Below are 18,460 nucleotides of genomic sequence, written 5' to 3'. Positions count from 1 at the left end.
AGGGCATTCCCTCTCTGGAGAAGCTGGCATGTTCATGTAATTCTCAAATAAGTATAGAGGTTACCGTGAAATCAGGGCCCCGGCGCCTTCTGCCATATGAGGACATGCAGACTATAAATAATATGCGATGGAGAGGGACCTTGGTGCTTCCAGCTACGCTCAAGGCTACAATGTTATCATATAAGCAGATCACTAAAAGAACGGTAATACTTTAACTTTGAAATTCTCAGTCATTCCTTGTCTCTAATGCAAAGTGCAAAATCTGTTGCCGGACATATAAGTAGAGTATGTTAACATAATAGAAAACTATTGATAAACTGTGTTTAGAAATGAGCAACCAGAATCACCAGCATTTGTTGAATCACCATTTGTTTTTTCTCCAATTTGGAGAATCGGACAGTCAAGTTTTTTCTAGATTCGGATCACAATTCTGATTTGGAAGTGTTTTGGTTGCTCTGCAAAGTATATATGTGAGCAGGGACTCCTTTCAAAGATAGACATCCCTGCTCCTGTACAGTCCACTAACTGGAACTCTGCACTCAGCAAATGTAGAAGTGCATACAGCATTGCCGCCTATGTTTTGGACTGCTCAGTGTACAAAAGCAGGGACAAAACCAATCTGAGGAGCAGAAGATTTAGTCAGCTCGCCCATGCCCATGCTTGGACTGGAGCCGCCCAACCATGTACAAGTGCAGAGGTAGATATGCAAAAACAGGAAGAAGTTCCAACTCTCTATGGAATTCAAATTTTTTTTTGTCTTTATTGGAACTTTGTAAAAACACTGTAGTACAAAATTCTCAACAAATCTTGTAAAAAGCTTGACACGTTTCTGGGTTTGCCTGTTTCATATGACAAGACACCTGAAACGTGTCAAGATTAAAAAAAAACAAAAAAAAAAACTTCTGAGTATGTTGTACTACCCTGTTTTTTTTTTTTTTTTACAATTTCTAAAGACGAGAATTTTATGAATTCCTTGGAGAGCTGGAATCAGATATGTGGCAAATTGATTCACTGATTTCCATTGTCTATAAGGTTTAGTTGCAGATTCAACCTTCTTTATGGCTTAGAAATTGGGGGATTTGGGAGTCGAATTTTTAGCAGTGATATTAAAAGTGCAGCATTACATTAAGTAACTTACATTCTAGAATAATGGTGTGGTATTGTATAATAACTTCTGGTATTTTTATATTTGGCGCTGAACATTGTGACTATGGTCGGATATTCGAAGAATGTAGCTAAATGCATATGACACATTAAAATGAACTTGAGCATGTCGTATATGAAACAACGATATAAAGATTTACCGAGGAAACCATCTGCCCGGCTCTCTAATACTCCACTTTATAGTTACAGTCACTCTCTAGCCCATAAATCCAAGTACCTGTTAATTACAAGTCCTAAATGTAAAGATAACCAATTTACTAGGGTCCCATTGCTATGGTTATGCTATATAATACACTTCAGCATTTATTTGACTGTTAAATCACACAGCTGTAGGCTTTATAACTTTATTGCATGCCAGCACAGTATAATAACCTATAAAAGTTTTATTGTAGATGTTCATTCCGTGTAATGTAAAGATAATTTATATGATACATGGTATCTCCTTATTATATGCCCCACACTATGGCTGTTTATTAAGTCCTGTTACTTCCCCTGATGGTGGAAATTGGGGCGGCCCAGAACGAGCTACTAATAATAGAAATAGCAATAAGAAACAGACTAGAACTAGTAATTTTAATGTATTTTATGCGTGGTTGTTAAAACCTACAGTACCTCGAAGGGAACAACTTGACTCGGACTTGATTCTGAATCTTTACGTGTAGTCATTTTGTATAGTCTTTTATGTTTTTAGTGACTGGTACAAGAGTAAGATTATTACTCTGAGCCATATTAACTTACATGGGGCCGGCATCCGGATCTTCTGTGTGTGAGGAGGGGGGAGGGTTTCAAAACTCCTTGTGCCAAAAAAATCAGGTGCAATTAGTGCCAAAAATCTGGCTTACATGACTTGCACCACATTTTTAATGTGTTAGACAATTTTTTGGAAACTTTTGTACTACACTCAACAATTGTCGTGGCTCAGTGGAAACGAGTAGAGGCCTCATTAGAAAGGGGCATGGCTTAAATTCATGACTTAATGGCATAAAGTAAGTCAACTACGAGAAGGTGCAAGCCTAGACTAGACAGTCTAAAGATACCAAAGATTATTAAACAGTCTTCTCACTGTAAAAATGTGGTGCATTTTTAGACTGCCTAGTCAAATTTTACACTGCCTAAGAATTGGCTTCTATGTCTTTTGTTCCTGCTTTCTATGGCATTTATAGATCTTTGCCTGCAGTTCAACAGGCATCGGGTATGCTTGACACACAGTGCAATGTTGGACTTTGGAGTCCTTTCAGATTGTAAAGAGGATTTGTGACCAACCCAAAAAATTCAGATTTTACTGCCATTAAACAACTTAGGATGCCCTGATACACCCTCCTGTACCTGAAATATGAGGGTTTATAGTTTGGTTGACAATGTAGGTAGTCAGATGGACGTAAACTTAATTTTAATAATGGGAGTGACTATCGGGAGATGGGAGGGAATATACAGTCAGGGGATGTGAATGTTGTACAATGAGAGGCATGTATGCCTAATATACACTCCTTGACTGTATAATCCCACCCATATTAAAATTAAGGTCACTCCCATCTGACTGATCTCCTGAATTGTCAGACAAATTGTAAACCATCTCGAGAACAGACAGGCATATGAAGAAACTGTAAAGAAGTGTCTGATCTGGCCACCCTAAGCTATTTATGATAAAACAATCACATTTTTGGGGGTTGGCCACAGGTCCTCTTTTTAGCTATCCATTTGGGACACTCTGCAGTAACAGTGTCACACACTAGACCCCATAGTGGGACTGTTGTCAGATATATAAGTTAAAACTCTGGAAAAGCCTAAGGATAGACAACATGGGCAGCAACATCCCATGATTCCATGCTCATTCCATGCCTATACCAACACAACCTATCAAGAAGAGTCTCTGTATACTGTCTGTAAACTTGATATGTAACATACATCAACCTTATAACCCTATGTAGTGCCTATTTGTCTTCTTTTTATCTTCTATGGCATCTAAGCACTGTGACATAACCCTCCCCATCCCAGCCCTCTCACCGAGCAGGGACATATCTGACTGAATCAATGTAGCTGCAATGCAGTAAAATGGAAAAGTTCCTGCCAATTGCTATAGAGATAAGATCTAGCACAATGGTATAACTTGAAGTTCCTGGACCCTCTTGCACAATCTGTAACAGGGCCACCAAATAATAAGTCATGTCAATTGTAAACCTGGTATCTTCACAAAGGTAAAGGTATGGTTTGACTGGTGTCACATTCTTCGTGTTGTGACTAAGCCCAAAGGGTATGCCAATGCAAGATATCATAAATAAGAATACACGTGCCTTAAAGGGGTATTCCAGGAAAAAACTTTTTTTTTATATATCAACTGGCTCCAGAAAGTTAAACAGATTTGTAAATTACTTCTATTAAAAAATCTTAATGCTTTCAATACTTTCAAGCTTCTGAAGTTAAGGTTGTTCTTTTCTGTCTAAGTGCTCTCTGATGACACGTGTCTCGGGAACCGCCCAGTTTAGAAGCAAATCCCCATAGCAAACCTCTTCTAAATTGGGCGGTTCCCGAGACACGTGTCATCAGAGAGCACTTAGACAGAAAAGAACAATCTTAACTTCAGAAGCTCATAAGTACTGAAAGGATTAAGATTTTTTAATAGAAGTAATTTACAAATCTGTTTAACTTTCTGGAGCCAGTTGATATATATATATATATATATATATATATATATATATATATAAATAAAGTTTTTTTTCCTGAATAACCCCTTTAAATATCTACATGTGGTCTGCAGACTGTGACTTTTAAGTAAGTAACTGAGCTAGTTGATGGTTCACTCTCCAAATTAATATAAATATATTATTTAAAAAAATTATAATAAAATATGACATATAATAAAGAGAACAGATGGGTCCTGGTCTTTATCGGCCTATGGCTGATGGTAAGGTTCTGACTGTCTAAAGTGTATGGTGGCCTCCTAACTTTTCCCTGACAGATGATGTAGATGGAGAGAAAAAATTAGGCGAGTTGGGTTTTTGCCACCTGACCTTATTGTTCTGGGATGGAAAAGACAGCACCAGTGCTGTCTGGCTACAGCATACCCCTCCCTATGAAGCAAACATTCCTCGTGAACACTCATTTGTATGGAGAGGTCAGGAGAACCTTCATCCAACATTGTATGGCATCCTGAAGAATATATACTAGTCCTTAAAGGGGTACTCCACTGGCCAGCATTCAGAACATTTAATGGTGTCAAGAGGGGGCGTGGCCAACCCCCGCAGCGTGCACACAGCGTTTGGAACTAAATGTTCCGAACGCTGGCCAGTGGAGTACCCCATTAAGTGACATCAGAAGAGCAGAGAGATCTAAGAACTTCACTTTCTCCTGTCAGCCGCATCTTAGCAGCAAAAATATTATCCATTAGAAAGTCAAACAAGAAAGACAATAACGTTCAATGAGTTTCCTTTGAAAGGTAGAACAAAATAAAGGTTTTGCTTATTCTATGGAGACTTTTTCTTTATTTGGTTACAGATTTTGTGGGATAAATGACTGCTGTACAATGAAGAGCAATGTTCTAGGAATGCCATCTGTAGTATTGGGAAAAACATCCACTCTTCACCGATCAACTATTGCAGTTTATGCCGCATATCTTATAATGACATCAGTTTATAGGGGTTAGCCACCCTTTATAATTGGGTGGCCTCTAAAAAGTTAACAGTACAATGTTGCAATACCCTGCACCACCACTAGAGATAGTGAGCCAGTTTTAAGCTTATATAAACATTGTAGAGACTGCCGTGCTTGTATGACCTCTGAATAGCTGATCGGTAGGGATACTGGTAATCAGACCCTCACTCATCTTATATTATTGAGAACCTGCCATCACTTTCTTGTGAATCATGAGTCAGTGGGGTGGTCTCTGGTGGTTTCTGCTTGGCCCACCTGCCTTGATTGATAGATCTTTCCCTAAACCCAAACAGGGAGAGATCTATCTGTCAGGGACCGCACCGTTGACTTGTGATTCAGGCAGTATAAAAGTGATGGCAGGATAATCACTTAAGGTTGGCTTCAAGCATAGCGCATCTGCAGCATATTAAACGCTGTGGATGCGCCGCCGGCAGTTACAGAGCAACTGCAGAGCGAGCTCCCAGCTGCGGCCAGGTTGCTTTGTGTGTCTGCTTGTGAGTTCCACTGCTACGAGCGGGCATACAGAGCTACCCATCCGCAGTAGGGAGCTCACACTGCAGTCGCGCTATGACTGCCGGCGACAGGCGCATCAGCAGCGTAAAAGATGCTGCGGATACATTGTCTGTAACCCTACCTTAAGACCGTGTTTCCCAACCAGGGTGCCTTCAGCTGTTGCAAAACTACAAATTCCAGCACGTTGGGAGTTGTCCTTTTTAACAGCTAGAGGCAACCTGGTTGGGAAACAAAGCCTCAAGAAGTGGTCTGAGATTGCCTAGAGGCTTTATCTGGTACTGCAAGTCATAGCACGGAAAGTAAATGGGGCTGAACAGCAATACCAGACCAAAGCGGCGCAGTTTCTTGATACTAAGCAAAACCCTTATGTCTAGTCCCAAAAAAGTACACTAAAAACAAAATTATATTTGTCTATTGATTTATTTAAGTTTAATAATATTGGGTGTTCTTTTCATACATACTATTATGGTATATTCTAAAATAGATAGATAGACCGATAAATAAATAGAACATCAATGCCAAGAATGTATTTATTTGCTTGTGATTATTTCAGAATTAATTTATTTCATGGTATGTATTAATAATTGGTAATACATTATAACTGGTAATACAATGTATCAATTATTGGCAATACAATAATAATTGGTAATACAACGTATCAATAATTGGTAATACAATAATAACTGATTATGCAATGTATCAGTAATTGGTAATACATTAATAATTGGTAATGCATTAATAATTGGCAATACATTATAACTGGTAATACAATGTATCAATTATTGGCAATACAATAATAATTGGTAATACAACATATCAATAATTGGTAATACAATAATAACTGATTATGCAATGTATCAGTAATTGGTTATACATTAATAATTGGTAATGCATTAATAATTGGTAATACAATGTAATAATAATTGGCAATACAATGTAATAATAATTGGTAATACATTAATAATTGGCAATGCATTAATAATTGGTAATACATTAATAATTGGTAATACAATGTAATAATAATTGGTAATACATTAATAATTGGTAATACAATGGAATAATAATTGGTAATACATTTCCGTTTTCTTGCTGCATTTACGATTTGTAAATATAAATTGTTTGTATTGTCTATATGGTATACATTTCTGATGATTATTACTGTATGATATATGTCTAACCATAGTGTCTGATAAGAAAGCTGTCACTGACGATTGTTTTTTATTGACAGCGCATTGCACAATGTTACGATCTGAATGTGTCAAGTGTGCACTTATATGAACCAAACATTGGGGATATCTTCTTCCTTACGTTAATTCTGTTTATTGTTAAAGTAACGCATATAATGTATCTTTTGACAGTAGCTGTTACACTATTGCATACAACACTCGGCTTTCTTTGCCTTACGTTGTATATTTTCTATGTGTGTTTCCATCCTACTGTATATATATGAATATATATAAAGAAAAAGCATTTGGCTCTTTTTTATTTCGTTTTAAGGTTTTTAGTTTTTTGTTTATTACTTTACATACATATATATATATATATTTTTAGCTTTTTTAATATTTTTGATATTTTTTTTTTTTGTTTTTCCCTATCCCCCTTCTTCCAAATGCTTTTTCTTTTCTCAATGAAACCAAAGCCAAAAATTCCATATCTCTCTCTTTTTGTTTCTGTTTTTTTGGCATCTCCCCCTCTCCTTTCGCTGAACCCTATCTATATCCACTCCTCAACCTTACCCATTTTCCCCATCCTACCCATAACTGGGGTGAGATGCCTGTCACAAATTAAAAAAAAAAGTTTTAATTCATCCCCTTGAACCCAGACTTTTAAATTGTGGCATTTAAAAAAAAAAATAAAGTCCTCAGAAAATTTCTTTATAATTTTTAATTTCTTTTTTTTGTGACGTTTCTCTAAACTTGTCGTTTATTGGTTTTTTTTCTTTCTTTCCTCCTCTATCCCCCCCTCCCCACTCCCACTCTGTTCTGATTTTTAACCCATCCCCAAAATCCGAAGTTCCAGCACATCTGACGTTAAGCAACCAAGGTACGGATTTAATCCTCTTTTTTTTTTCTCTCCCTATTCCTTGATTTATTTTTTCAACCCTTCATGCTGTCTCTCTCTTCTTTCAATATCTCATCACTTCTGTCTTTCATATTCTTTATCTTTCCTTCTTATATGTCTCATGCATCATTGGTTTCAATCGCATTCCACTATCATGTATATCATTGGGGAAAGAGACAGGCTGTGAGTGTATTCTTTTGGATTTTAGTTCATATTGCCTTTTTTTCTCTATTCTTTTTATTGCTTTATCTTCCTTTCGTCTTTTCTCCCCCTCTTCTACCTCTAATTCTTTTTTCTGCCCTAACTTCTCTCTCTTACTTCCATCTTCCTTCCTTCCTTCCTTCTAAGGGAGCAGGGAAACACTGAAAGTGAACTAACCTAAAGGAAGCCGATTATGAAGGAACAAATAACATCATGACGAGTTACATAAAGTTCTTGAACAATAAAAATTTAAGGAAAAGATGTAAAATTGTAATCACTGTGTATCAAACACACATGAAAATGAATTGCACATGCATAGACAACATACAATTACACTTGACTAAAAATATTTAGACTGTATATAAATAAATACATCAATAAATAAACAAACTAATAAAATAGATAGATACTGTAGATAGATAGATAGATAGATAGATAGATAGATAATCCAAGGTATATAGATAGAAGATCACATGCAGAACTCCATAAGGTGAACAAAATAAGTAGCTTTATTCCATCAAGTGAACAGGATACAATGTTTCGGTGGCCCTTGCAAACTTTTTCAAGCATGCTTAAAGGGTACCTCTCATCAAATAAACTTTTGATATATTTAAGATGAATGAATGTTGAATAACTTTCCAATAGCATGTTAATGAAAAATATGCTTCTTTTTATTGTATTTTTCCCGATCAGTCCCGTCAGCAAGCATTTCTGACTCATGCTGGAGTCCTAAACACTCAGAGCTGCCAGCCTGCTTTGTTCACAGCCAAACAGGCTGTGAACAAAGCAGGCTGGCAGCTCTGAGTGTTCTCCTTTGTGAACAAAGCAGACTGGCAGCTCGTAGTGTTTAGGACTCCAGCATGAGTCTGAAATGCTTGCTGCCAGGACTGGTAGGGAGACCCCTAGTGGTCATTTCTTCAAAGTGGAAAATTAAATAGAAAGAAGCATATTTTTTCATAACATGCAATTGTAAAGTTATTCTGCATACATTAATCTATAATATATCAAAAGTTTTTTTGATGAGAGGTACCCTTTAAAAAAGTTGCCAAGGTCAACCAAAAGGTTGTATCCTGTTAAATTGATGGAACAAAGCTACTTATTTTGTTCCCCTTATGGAGTGCTGCATGTGATCTTCCTTGGATTAATTGTTTGGGACCCTGACCTGGGCTCTCCACCTGCGGGCACCCTCCCTTTATTTTGTTGGCAGTGCTGCTTCTTCACCAGAAAATAGAAAACTGTAGATAGATATTAGATAGCTAAATAAATAAAGAAAAAAATATAGTAAAGAAAAAAACGAAAAAGATAAATAGACAAATATAAAAATAAATAGATAAACAAATAAATAAGTAAACAGATAGATAGATAACCAGAAAGTTAACAATATTATTCAGATTTTGTAGCTAGAAGACAAAATCCCAATTTTTTTTTACATTTGTAAAAAAAAAAAAATACAAAGATTAAATGCTAAAGTGTTTTTTGCTTCCCAGTTTACTGGAACAATCCTTTCCTAATATTAAAGAGTGCTGAGTAATAGCTTCACAATAAACAGCTTTATATTTCCTTGGAAAGTAAATTCAAAATGATTTCTTAAAGGGATACTCCACCACAACCATCTTATCCAGGACTCAGGTCCTGCAGGGAACTGAGTCCCTGCACTTTTTTCCACAGCAGGAACACCTTTCCCATTAGCACGAGTTCTGCAGGACCAGCTCTTGAGTCAAAATCTTTTTATTCCCAGTACTTGACCCCTGATCTTATCCCATTTCCAAAGGATAGGAGATAAGATGTTAGATCGCGGGGGTCCTGCCACTGGCGATCTTCGTTGCAGCACCCTGTCATTCATCGAACTCTGTTTCGTGACCGATGACTGTCGATGCGACCGCCTCGCCCCCTCTCCATTCACTTTTATGGGAGAAGGCAGGACGGCTACGTCATAGCCATCACGCCTCCTCCCATTGACATGAATGGAGGGGGCGTGACGTGACGTATCATACGTGGAAGCTGCAAGCTTCCGTGTTCCTAACGCTGCCGATGCCGGCACAGAGATTGTGAGGGTCCCCAGCGGCGGGACCCTCTCGATCTAACATCTTGTATGGGGTGGAGTAGCCTTTAAGGATGGAGCTTGCTATCCTGTCGTTATAACACAATATCATTTCTATATATGGAGAATGCCTTATTTAGAGTCTGCTAGGATATATTTTAGGGCTTCTTCACGCTGCTGTGGGCTCCATGGTAAACAGAGTAAAAATTTGTCTAAATTGGTGCATATTTTTTGTGGTATTTGCTGCAGAAATAAGAGCCAACATTTTAAGTCCAATTGACTTTTCTGATAAATTCCGAAGGAAGATCGAGGATGTTCCATTTTCTGCCAGAATTTCAATCCTTATTGGAAGTTCAGTTGTGGACTTTCCGTTTTATGTAGACATCCAAGCAAAGCCCATCGTAGTCAATGGGACTGTGCTGCAAGGTGAAATCTGTGTGAAAATCCTTGCAGACATTCTTCCATATTCCACCTTGCAAATTCTTAGTGTAAAAAAGGCCTTAGAAATAACTTTAATAGCCCAATAAAATGCAATCAACATGATCTAAACTTCCATTTGGAAGAAAAAATGTGCCGCAATGCTGGATCACATGATCGCTCTTGGCCAATCAGCTGATAAGTAAGGGCTTGTTTTACATACCACATAACTGCGAGTTTAGATGCCATTGTTTGATATACAGCTCTAAATCCCATATCGGTTGGGTGGGCCAGTTCTCCCCACTTTGCATGAAACAGTTGTTAAAATACCAGCTGACTTGCTGAATCGGGGAGAAGCAGTCAGCCTAAACCATTATGGCAAAAAGGGAGCATCATGTGTTTCCCCACCACCCATCCCTTCTCTGTGGCTGGTATTTTGGCACTAGTTCCATAAGGGGAGAAGGCCACACAACAGTCTCACCACTACATTGTCTCATTGTAGTTAAAAAGTGTGAATACTACCCCTAAGTATATTACACTATTTATTGTTCAGGTAATTATAGGGGTAAACAACACCTAGTGGTGACTGCCGGCAGCCAGCATGTAGGGCATTTGGGACTCTATATCAGGAAAATAAAGTTTCAGCCACATTAAAGATTTCTTTAAAAGTTAAACCTTTTTTCATTAGAATGCACCCCGGGGTGGTTTAGCTGATGTTTCGATGATAACCTGCTGCCAGCTATGCATTTTCCCTGTAGAGGCCACTTGAGGGGAAATGAGGTATTACATGGCAGCCTTTCAGATTAAAAAAAAAACATCATTGTAATACAACAGTGGTCCATTTTAGGAACTGTCCAGAGTAGGAGAAAAATCCCCATAGCAAACATATGCTGCTCTGGACAGTTCCTAAAATGGACAGAGATGTCAGCAGAGAGCACTGTGCTCATGATGTCAGCAGGGAGCTTTGTGTTCCAAAAAGAAAACAATTTCCTCTGTAGTATTCAGCAGCTAATAAGTACTGGAAGGATTAAGATTTTTTAAAAGAAGTCATTTACAAATCTGTTTACATTTCTGGCACCAGTTGATAAAAAAATAAAAATAAAAAAAAAAGTTTTCCACCGGAGTACCCCTAAGAGCGAGCTTCTTCTACAGCCATTCTGACTAATAGATGGGATCCTGAGCAGGGAAACCTCCCCTTCATCCATGGTGACCATAAGGTCTAATATGACATATAATCAGTGTGGTCCTTATGAGATACAGTACAGTGTACTAAGCCTTAAAGGGGTACTCCAGTGAAAAAAAATTTCTTTAAATCAACTTGTGCCAGAAAGATAAACAGATTTGTAAATTACTTCAGTTTAAAAATCTTAATCCTTCAGTACTTATCAGCTGCTTTAGGCACCACAGGAAGTTCTTTTCTTTTTGAATTTCTTTTCTGTCTTACCACAGTGCTCTCTGCTGATACCTCTGTCCATGTCAGGAACTGTCAAGAGCAGGAGTGGTTTGCTATGGGGATTTCTTTCTTCTCTGGACAGTTCCTGACATGGACAGTTGTCAGCAGAGAGCAATGTGGTCAGACAGAAAAGAAATTCAAAAAGAAAATAACTTCCTGTGGAGCATACAGCAGCTGATAAGTACTGGAAGGATTAAGATTTTTAAATAGAAGTAATTTACAAATCTGTTTAACTTTCTGGCATCAGTTGATTTACAAAAAGAAATAAAAAATTAGCGGAATGTTCACATGAACCGGATCTGCTGCATATTTTTGCTACATATTTTGTGCAGCTGATTTTGCAACCCATTGTAGGTAATGAGTAACAAAATCAGCTGCACAAAATATGCAGCAATAATATGCTGCAGATCCTGTACATGTGAACATACCCTAAATATTGTTTCAAAAATTCAAGATAATCCTAAAATGTAGCATAACTTAAATAGTATTTTGAGCATTTTTATTTTAAACAATAAAAATATTATAGAGTTTAAAAACAAAAAGCCCCAAAAATCTGCATTAATCACTACTGACTTTCATTAAAGGGGTACTCCAGTGGGGAAATTTTTTTTTATCAACTGGTGCCAAGGTAAACATATTTGCAAATTACTTCTATTAAAAAATCTTAAACATTCCAGTACTTATCAGCTGCTGTATGTTCCACCGGAAGTTACGTTTTTCATTTCTCTCTGACCTCAGTGCTCTCTGCTGACACCTCTGTCCATGTCAGGAACTGTGCAGAGTACAAGCAAATCCCCATAGCAAACCTCTCCTTCTCTGGACAGTTCATGATATAGACAAAGGTGTCCGCAGAGAGCACTGTGGTAAAACTGGAAAGAATTCCAGAAAGAAATACAACTTCTTCTGTAGTATACAGCAGCTGATAAGTACTGGAAGGATTAACATTTTTAAATAGAATTTAAAAATATGTTTAACTTTCCGGTACCAGTTTATTTGAATTCTTTTTCCCACCGGAGTACCCCTTTAAGCTCAGTAGTAAAATGGCCCTTTGTTCAAACACTTATTGTCCAGGAATAGAAAACCCGAGCTAATTTATTCGAATACAGTGCCACCCCTGTTATCAAGTTGTGGCTGGTATTACAGCTTGTCTCCGGTATTACAGCTTGTCTCCATTCACTTCCATGGAACTGAGCTGTAATACAAATCAGAACCAGGGGTGGTGCTGTTTTTCGAAGCAATTACCTCTCTTTTCCTGGTCAACCCCTTTTAATTAAGTACTGGACCATTTATGGCCTAAATTCTGTCAATTTTTTTGAAAATTTGTAGGCTGTGTTCACACGATGTGGCTAATTATGGGTAAAATAGCACGTTTCTCTGTGATTATGCAAAGTACGCATATTGTGGTAAAATATACCATTTGCTAATTAGCTGCCATGTGTTTAAACACAGTCTTAGTCTATGTCTTTTGAGACCCTAGTCTTGGGTGTTAGTGCAGAACAAGGGCAGCTGACATGCAGCCTTGATAGTTTTCTATTGACTGTTGGCGGGCACACAAATTGGCCTCTTGTTACCTGCCCATCAGGTTGCAAAATTTTGGACCAAAACCATATACAAAGGCCTATGAACATTCAATATATAAATGCACTAAACGGAAGATTTGCACATTTTAATGGCAACATGGCTACATCTTAGCCACGTGACTTCTTCACCACAAAACCCTACCCTTTGACCTTCTATTTTATGTGCCTCAGTACCAAATCACCCCCCCCCCCCCTGTGTTCATGGGGGCTGTCTAATCCCATAGGTCTACTGTGAACATGTGCCATGTCATACCTCATTTTCCTGCAGAGAAATAAAAGGCATAAGCAGCAGTTTTCCTTCGAGTACCAGATGTTCCCAGCAGTGGAGCCCCCTGCAAACAGCATGTGTTATAGAGAACGAGGAAGGAATATATTACCCCTTTAATATGCCTGATATAAAACATGATAAGTCATGGGGACATGGGCCTAAAATTCACCATTGTCCTCTTCTCTTTCTTCTTAGTCTTCCATTACATATAATAATTTGTATACCAGGGGTCTCCAAACTGACCTTCAGATGTTGAAAACCTACAGCTCCGAACATGCCCAGACAGCCAACGTGGTCTCCAAATGGTTGACCCCCAAGTATTGAAAAACTACAGCTCCTAGCATACCCGAACAGCCAACATGGTCTCCAAATGTCTGACCATCAGAGACTGCAAAACTACAGCTCCTAGCATTCCCCCGACAGCCAATATGGTCTTCCAATGGTTGACCTTCAAATGTTGCAAAACTACAGCTCCTAAACATGCCCAGACAGCCAACGTAGTCTCCAAATGGCTGACCATCAGAGATTAAAAAACTACAGCTCCTAGCATGCCTGGACAGCCAACGTGGTCTCCAAATGGTTGACCATCAGAGTTTAAAAAACTAAAGCTCCTAGCATGCCAGACAGCCAATGTGGTCTTCCAACGGTTGACCATCAGAGATTGCAAAGCTACAGCTTCTAGCATGTCCGGACAGCCAATATGGTCTTCCAATGGTTCCAAATGTTGTAAAACTACAGCTCCTAAACATGCCCAGACAGCTAACGTAGTCTCCAAACGGTTGACCATCAGAGATTAAAAAACTACAGCACCTAGCATGCCCAACAGCCAATATGGTCTTCCAATGGTTGACCTCCAAATGTTGCAAAACTACAGCTGCTAACATGCCCGGACAGCCAACGTGATCTTCCAACGGCTGACCATCAGAGATTTCAAAACTACAGCTCCTAGCATGCCTGGACAGCCAACGTGGTCTCCAAATGGTTGACCATCAGAGATTTCAAAACTACAGCTCCTAGCATACCCAGACAGTCAATATGGTCTTCCAATGGTTGCCAATATGGTCTCCAATGGTCTTCCAATGGTTCCAAATGTTGTAAAACTACAGCTCCTAAACATGCCCAGACAGCTAACGTAGTCTCCAAACGGTTGACCATCAGAGATTAAAAAACTACAGCACCTAGCATGCCCGGACAGCCAACGTGTTCTCCAAACGATTGACCATCAGAGATTTCAAAACTACAGCTCCTAGCATTCCCCCGACAGCCAATATGGTCTTCCAATGGTTGACCTCCAAATGTTGCAAAACTACAGCTGCTAACATGCCCAGACAGCCAACGTGATCTTCCAACGGCTGACCATCAGAGATTTCAAAACTACAGCTCCTAGCATGCCCGGACAGCCAACGTGGTCTCCAAACGGTTGACCATCAGAGATTTCAAAACTATAGCTCCTAGCATGCCCGGACAGCCAACGGCTGTCCGGGCATGCTAGGAGCTGTAGTTTTGCAACATATGGAGACCACTTTTTTTCATACTCAAATGAGATCCATAAGACAATGCAAAAGGAAGGGTCACTTTCTTATTTCACCTGCTCTCCCTCTTCTATCCTGCTTTAAATCTATGTTCTGATCTCTTTCTCTTGGGTTTGGATCATGTGCCACATGTACCAGCATTTGGTTCACTGTCTCTCCGGTCATCCCCCCCATCTCCTACTGTGCATGCTGCGAGACAAGTGTGACCTCTTCTTCTCATGTCCTCACCTGTCGCTGGTTTCTCCATCATGCGTTGTTGCCTGCATGTTCTGCTAGCTCTTCTTGTAGGACATACTGTACACATACAAGCCCCGAGAATATCGCGTGTCCGTGTATGTGAGCATGTGCACTCGCCTTGTCTGCTCAGCTGTCGGCCATCAGGTCAATATCATCCATTTTATAACATTTTTGTATTTTTATAGGCTTCGCTGATCATTGACAACCATCTAAGTGTTGCGGTTGTCGTAGGACGCTCCGTAAGAACCAGAGGTTGTCTATGGTCAGCGCAAAAGGCCAAGCCGGCTCCCAACAGGGGGCGGCCTCCATCTTAATTCTATATGTTAGTGTTTGTAGTAGTGTCTAGCTTTTTGTCATGTACTTTATGTGTGTCTGCACTCACAGCCTCAGGTACAGCACAATACTCTTTTTCACACTAATGTTGTCATGAATCAGGTATAACTAGAAGTTTTTTTTAGTAAAAAGCTTTAGTGGAATAAAACAGTTTAGATGTTGACTTGTTGCTTAATGAAAAAATGCTTGGTCCACAGAATAATACACAATGATATTGTTCTAAAAAAAAAAAAAAATAAAAACTTGGTTTGGAGCTACTTTCCTATAAAACTACGCAATGTTTAGAAATGTAGCAGAGCTCAAGTTGGCATTTAGGGTAGGGTCACATGTGCCTTATTTTGCTACCTATTTGCTGTTGTGTGTTTTCCTACCCATTGAAGTCAACGGGTAGCAAAATCAGCTGCAGAAAAAATATTGAAATATAACATGTGTGACCCTACCCTGAAGGGTACAGCAATACAAAGCAGGAGTGCCGAAATTTTTCCCCAGCAGAAATTCTGCAGATTTTCCCAAGTAAAAGGGCCTCAGATTTTCCCCTAGCAGAAGTGCTGCAGATTTTCCACAACTGAAATGCTGCAGATTTTCCCCAGTAAAGGGCTCGTTCCCACGAGTGGATTTCTTTTCTAACCTGCAGCGGATCTCCTGCTGTGAGTTTGAAAAGGGGCAGGGCCTCAGTGCGCTATCCAAGCAGATTTTTGCCAGCGGAATCTCCCTATTGACTTCAATGGGGTCTGCGGCGGATTTTCAACAGTGGAGATGCCGCTAGCGAAAAATCTGCTGCAGGTAGCGCACGGAGGCCCCACCCTTTTTCAAACTCTCCAGCTGTATGTTAAAAAAGAAAGCCGCTCATGTGAACGAGCCCTAAGGGCTCGTTTACACAGGCAGATTTGCTTGCAAACTTGCAGCTCGTTTCCTGCTGCGAGTTTGAATGGAGGCATCCAAACTCGAAGCAGAAAACACGATGCGAGTTTGAATGTGAATCCACCCGTGTGAGCGAGCCCTTATACGTGTGCATTTTCTGTTCCATATCTGCTGCAGATTTGCTGTAGTAGATTATGCTGCTCATTGAAGTCAATAGGCAGCAGAGTCTACTGAAGCAAATCTGCAGCATATTTACAGCAGAAAAAATGCATGTGTGAATGGACACTAAGGGTAGGGTCACACAGGCTGGATTTTGCTGCGTATTTGCTGCTTCGTATATTCCTACCCATTGAAGTCAATGAGAAGTAGCAAAATCAGTTGCATATTTTGCTACCCATTGAATTCAATGGGTAGGAAAATACGCAGCAAAATACCAGAGGGTATTCCTACGTTTAGCTTACGCAGACTATTTCACGCTGCACAGCAGATTTTGAGTAGGATGAAATACGTTGTGTAAGCGCTATGTACGACCATACCCTGAAAGCATTCTTGATTTTCCCCAGCATAAATGCTGCTTCCATCCAACTAAATAGAATAGTTTTTTTTTCTGGCATACCCATGGATTTTTAAACAACCCCCTTCAGACAAAAAGGAAAGTGGCAGAAATTCCTGCAACAAATCTGCTGCAGGTGGATTGACCTTTGGGGGAGATTTATCAATTGCTGAGTTGGCCATATTAACCAATCAGATTGCCTCCTTCCTTTTTTTAAAGAAATCTGAAAAATGACAGAAGGGATCTGATTGGTGGCTATGGGCAATTCGGCAACGTTTCCCCTGGACATGTTTTTGATAAATCTCCCCCTTTATGTTTAAAAAGAAAAAAAATAATAGTATATTAATGTTTCTAAAAACACAATCGAGCATTTCTCAAAAGATCTGCAGCATTTCTGCATCAAAATCCACAGCACATTTAGGGCCCTTTCACACTAGGAGAGAAATTCCACTCAGAAACTCCTGCGCAGCAGCCTCCTAATGTTTTCAGTTCTGAGGCACTGTTCAAACTGCAGAATTTTCACAGCAAAAATTCTAATTCCGGACTCCGCTGAAAGAATGAACATGCTCATTATTTTAGGCAGAATTCTGAGCGGACGGCATTGCTGTTAATAGTGACAATGCATGTCCGGGCGACGGATTATTGGGGAACCTGCTGCAGATGGAATCTATGTCTGGAATATCTCCGGACAGAGATTCCATAATGTGAATAGGCCCTTAGGCTATGTTGACACAATGGAAATTTAGTGATTCTGCTGAAATTCCATTCTACAAAGCTTAATGCTGAATTTTTGCAGTTTTACAGAATTTCAGCGGAACGTCTGTGTGCTGAAAACACAGAACTCTACCAAAATTCTAAGCCGTTGATGGTATTCATCACGGAATTCTTCAAAATTAAAAAACATGTTTACTGTTTTTGCTGAATCTGGAAACCGGAAATTCTGCAATTCAATGTACTGTAAATTTTGCTGATTTTCTGTGCTGAAATTTTCTAGATTTGAAATCCGCACTGCAAGGAATTTTCCGGACAGATTTTGACCAAAATTTTTTTTCTTCTTCACACTTGACAGCTTTTGTAAAATCGGCAGATTTTGCACACTGACGTTCGGAGTTGCAAATCCGCAGCATTTCTACTACTGACAGACAATACATTGTGCCAAATGACAAACTCAAATGTTCCGCTTCCATTTCCTATGGACCCTATACCAGTTCTGCTTGCTTGGTTTTATAGCTCTGAGCAGCGTCAGCTGGTTTTGGGGTCACATTAAGCCATATCAAGTCATGGGACCCCCCTATTGGTGGTGAAACCCAATGCTTAAAGTTGTACTCCGGTGGAAATTTTTTTTTTTTTAATGAACTGGTGCCATAAAGTTAAACAGATTTGTAAATTACTTCTATCAAAAAAATCTTTATCCTTCCAGTACTTTTTAGCAGCTGTATGCTACAGAGGAAATTCTTTTCTTTTTGAATTTCTTTTTTGTCTTGTCCACAGTGCTCTCTGCTGACACCTCAGTTCGTGTCAGGAACTGTCCAGAGCAGCATAGGTTTGCTATGAGGATTTTATCCTGCTCTGGACAGTTCCTAATACGGGCATCAGGT

At 39.2% G+C, this 18,460-nt stretch overlaps 1 protein-coding gene across 12 annotated transcripts in view; it reads left to right on the top strand.

Annotated features, from left to right (window-relative positions):
- NRXN2 (neurexin 2) overlaps window positions 1-18,460 on the top strand; it is a gene marked incomplete at its 5' end in the record, with an annotated part of 790,596 nt that overhangs the window by 296,696 nt on the left and 475,440 nt on the right. For 11 of the 12 annotated variants that reach the window (XM_056527430.1, XM_056527429.1, XM_056527426.1 and 8 more), the window contains 1 exon segment: window positions 7,339-7,368. In XM_056527430.1, coding sequence (XP_056383405.1) covers window positions 7,339-7,368 — 30 coding nt within the window. 12 annotated transcript variants of the gene reach the window in all.

Source organism: Hyla sarda, chromosome 6, assembly GCF_029499605.1.
Source record: "Hyla sarda isolate aHylSar1 chromosome 6, aHylSar1.hap1, whole genome shotgun sequence".
Classification (NCBI taxonomy): Eukaryota; Metazoa; Chordata; class Amphibia; order Anura; family Hylidae; genus Hyla; species Hyla sarda.
The sequence above is the reverse complement of the archived record's forward strand: the minus strand, read 5'-3'. Positions and strand labels throughout refer to the sequence as shown.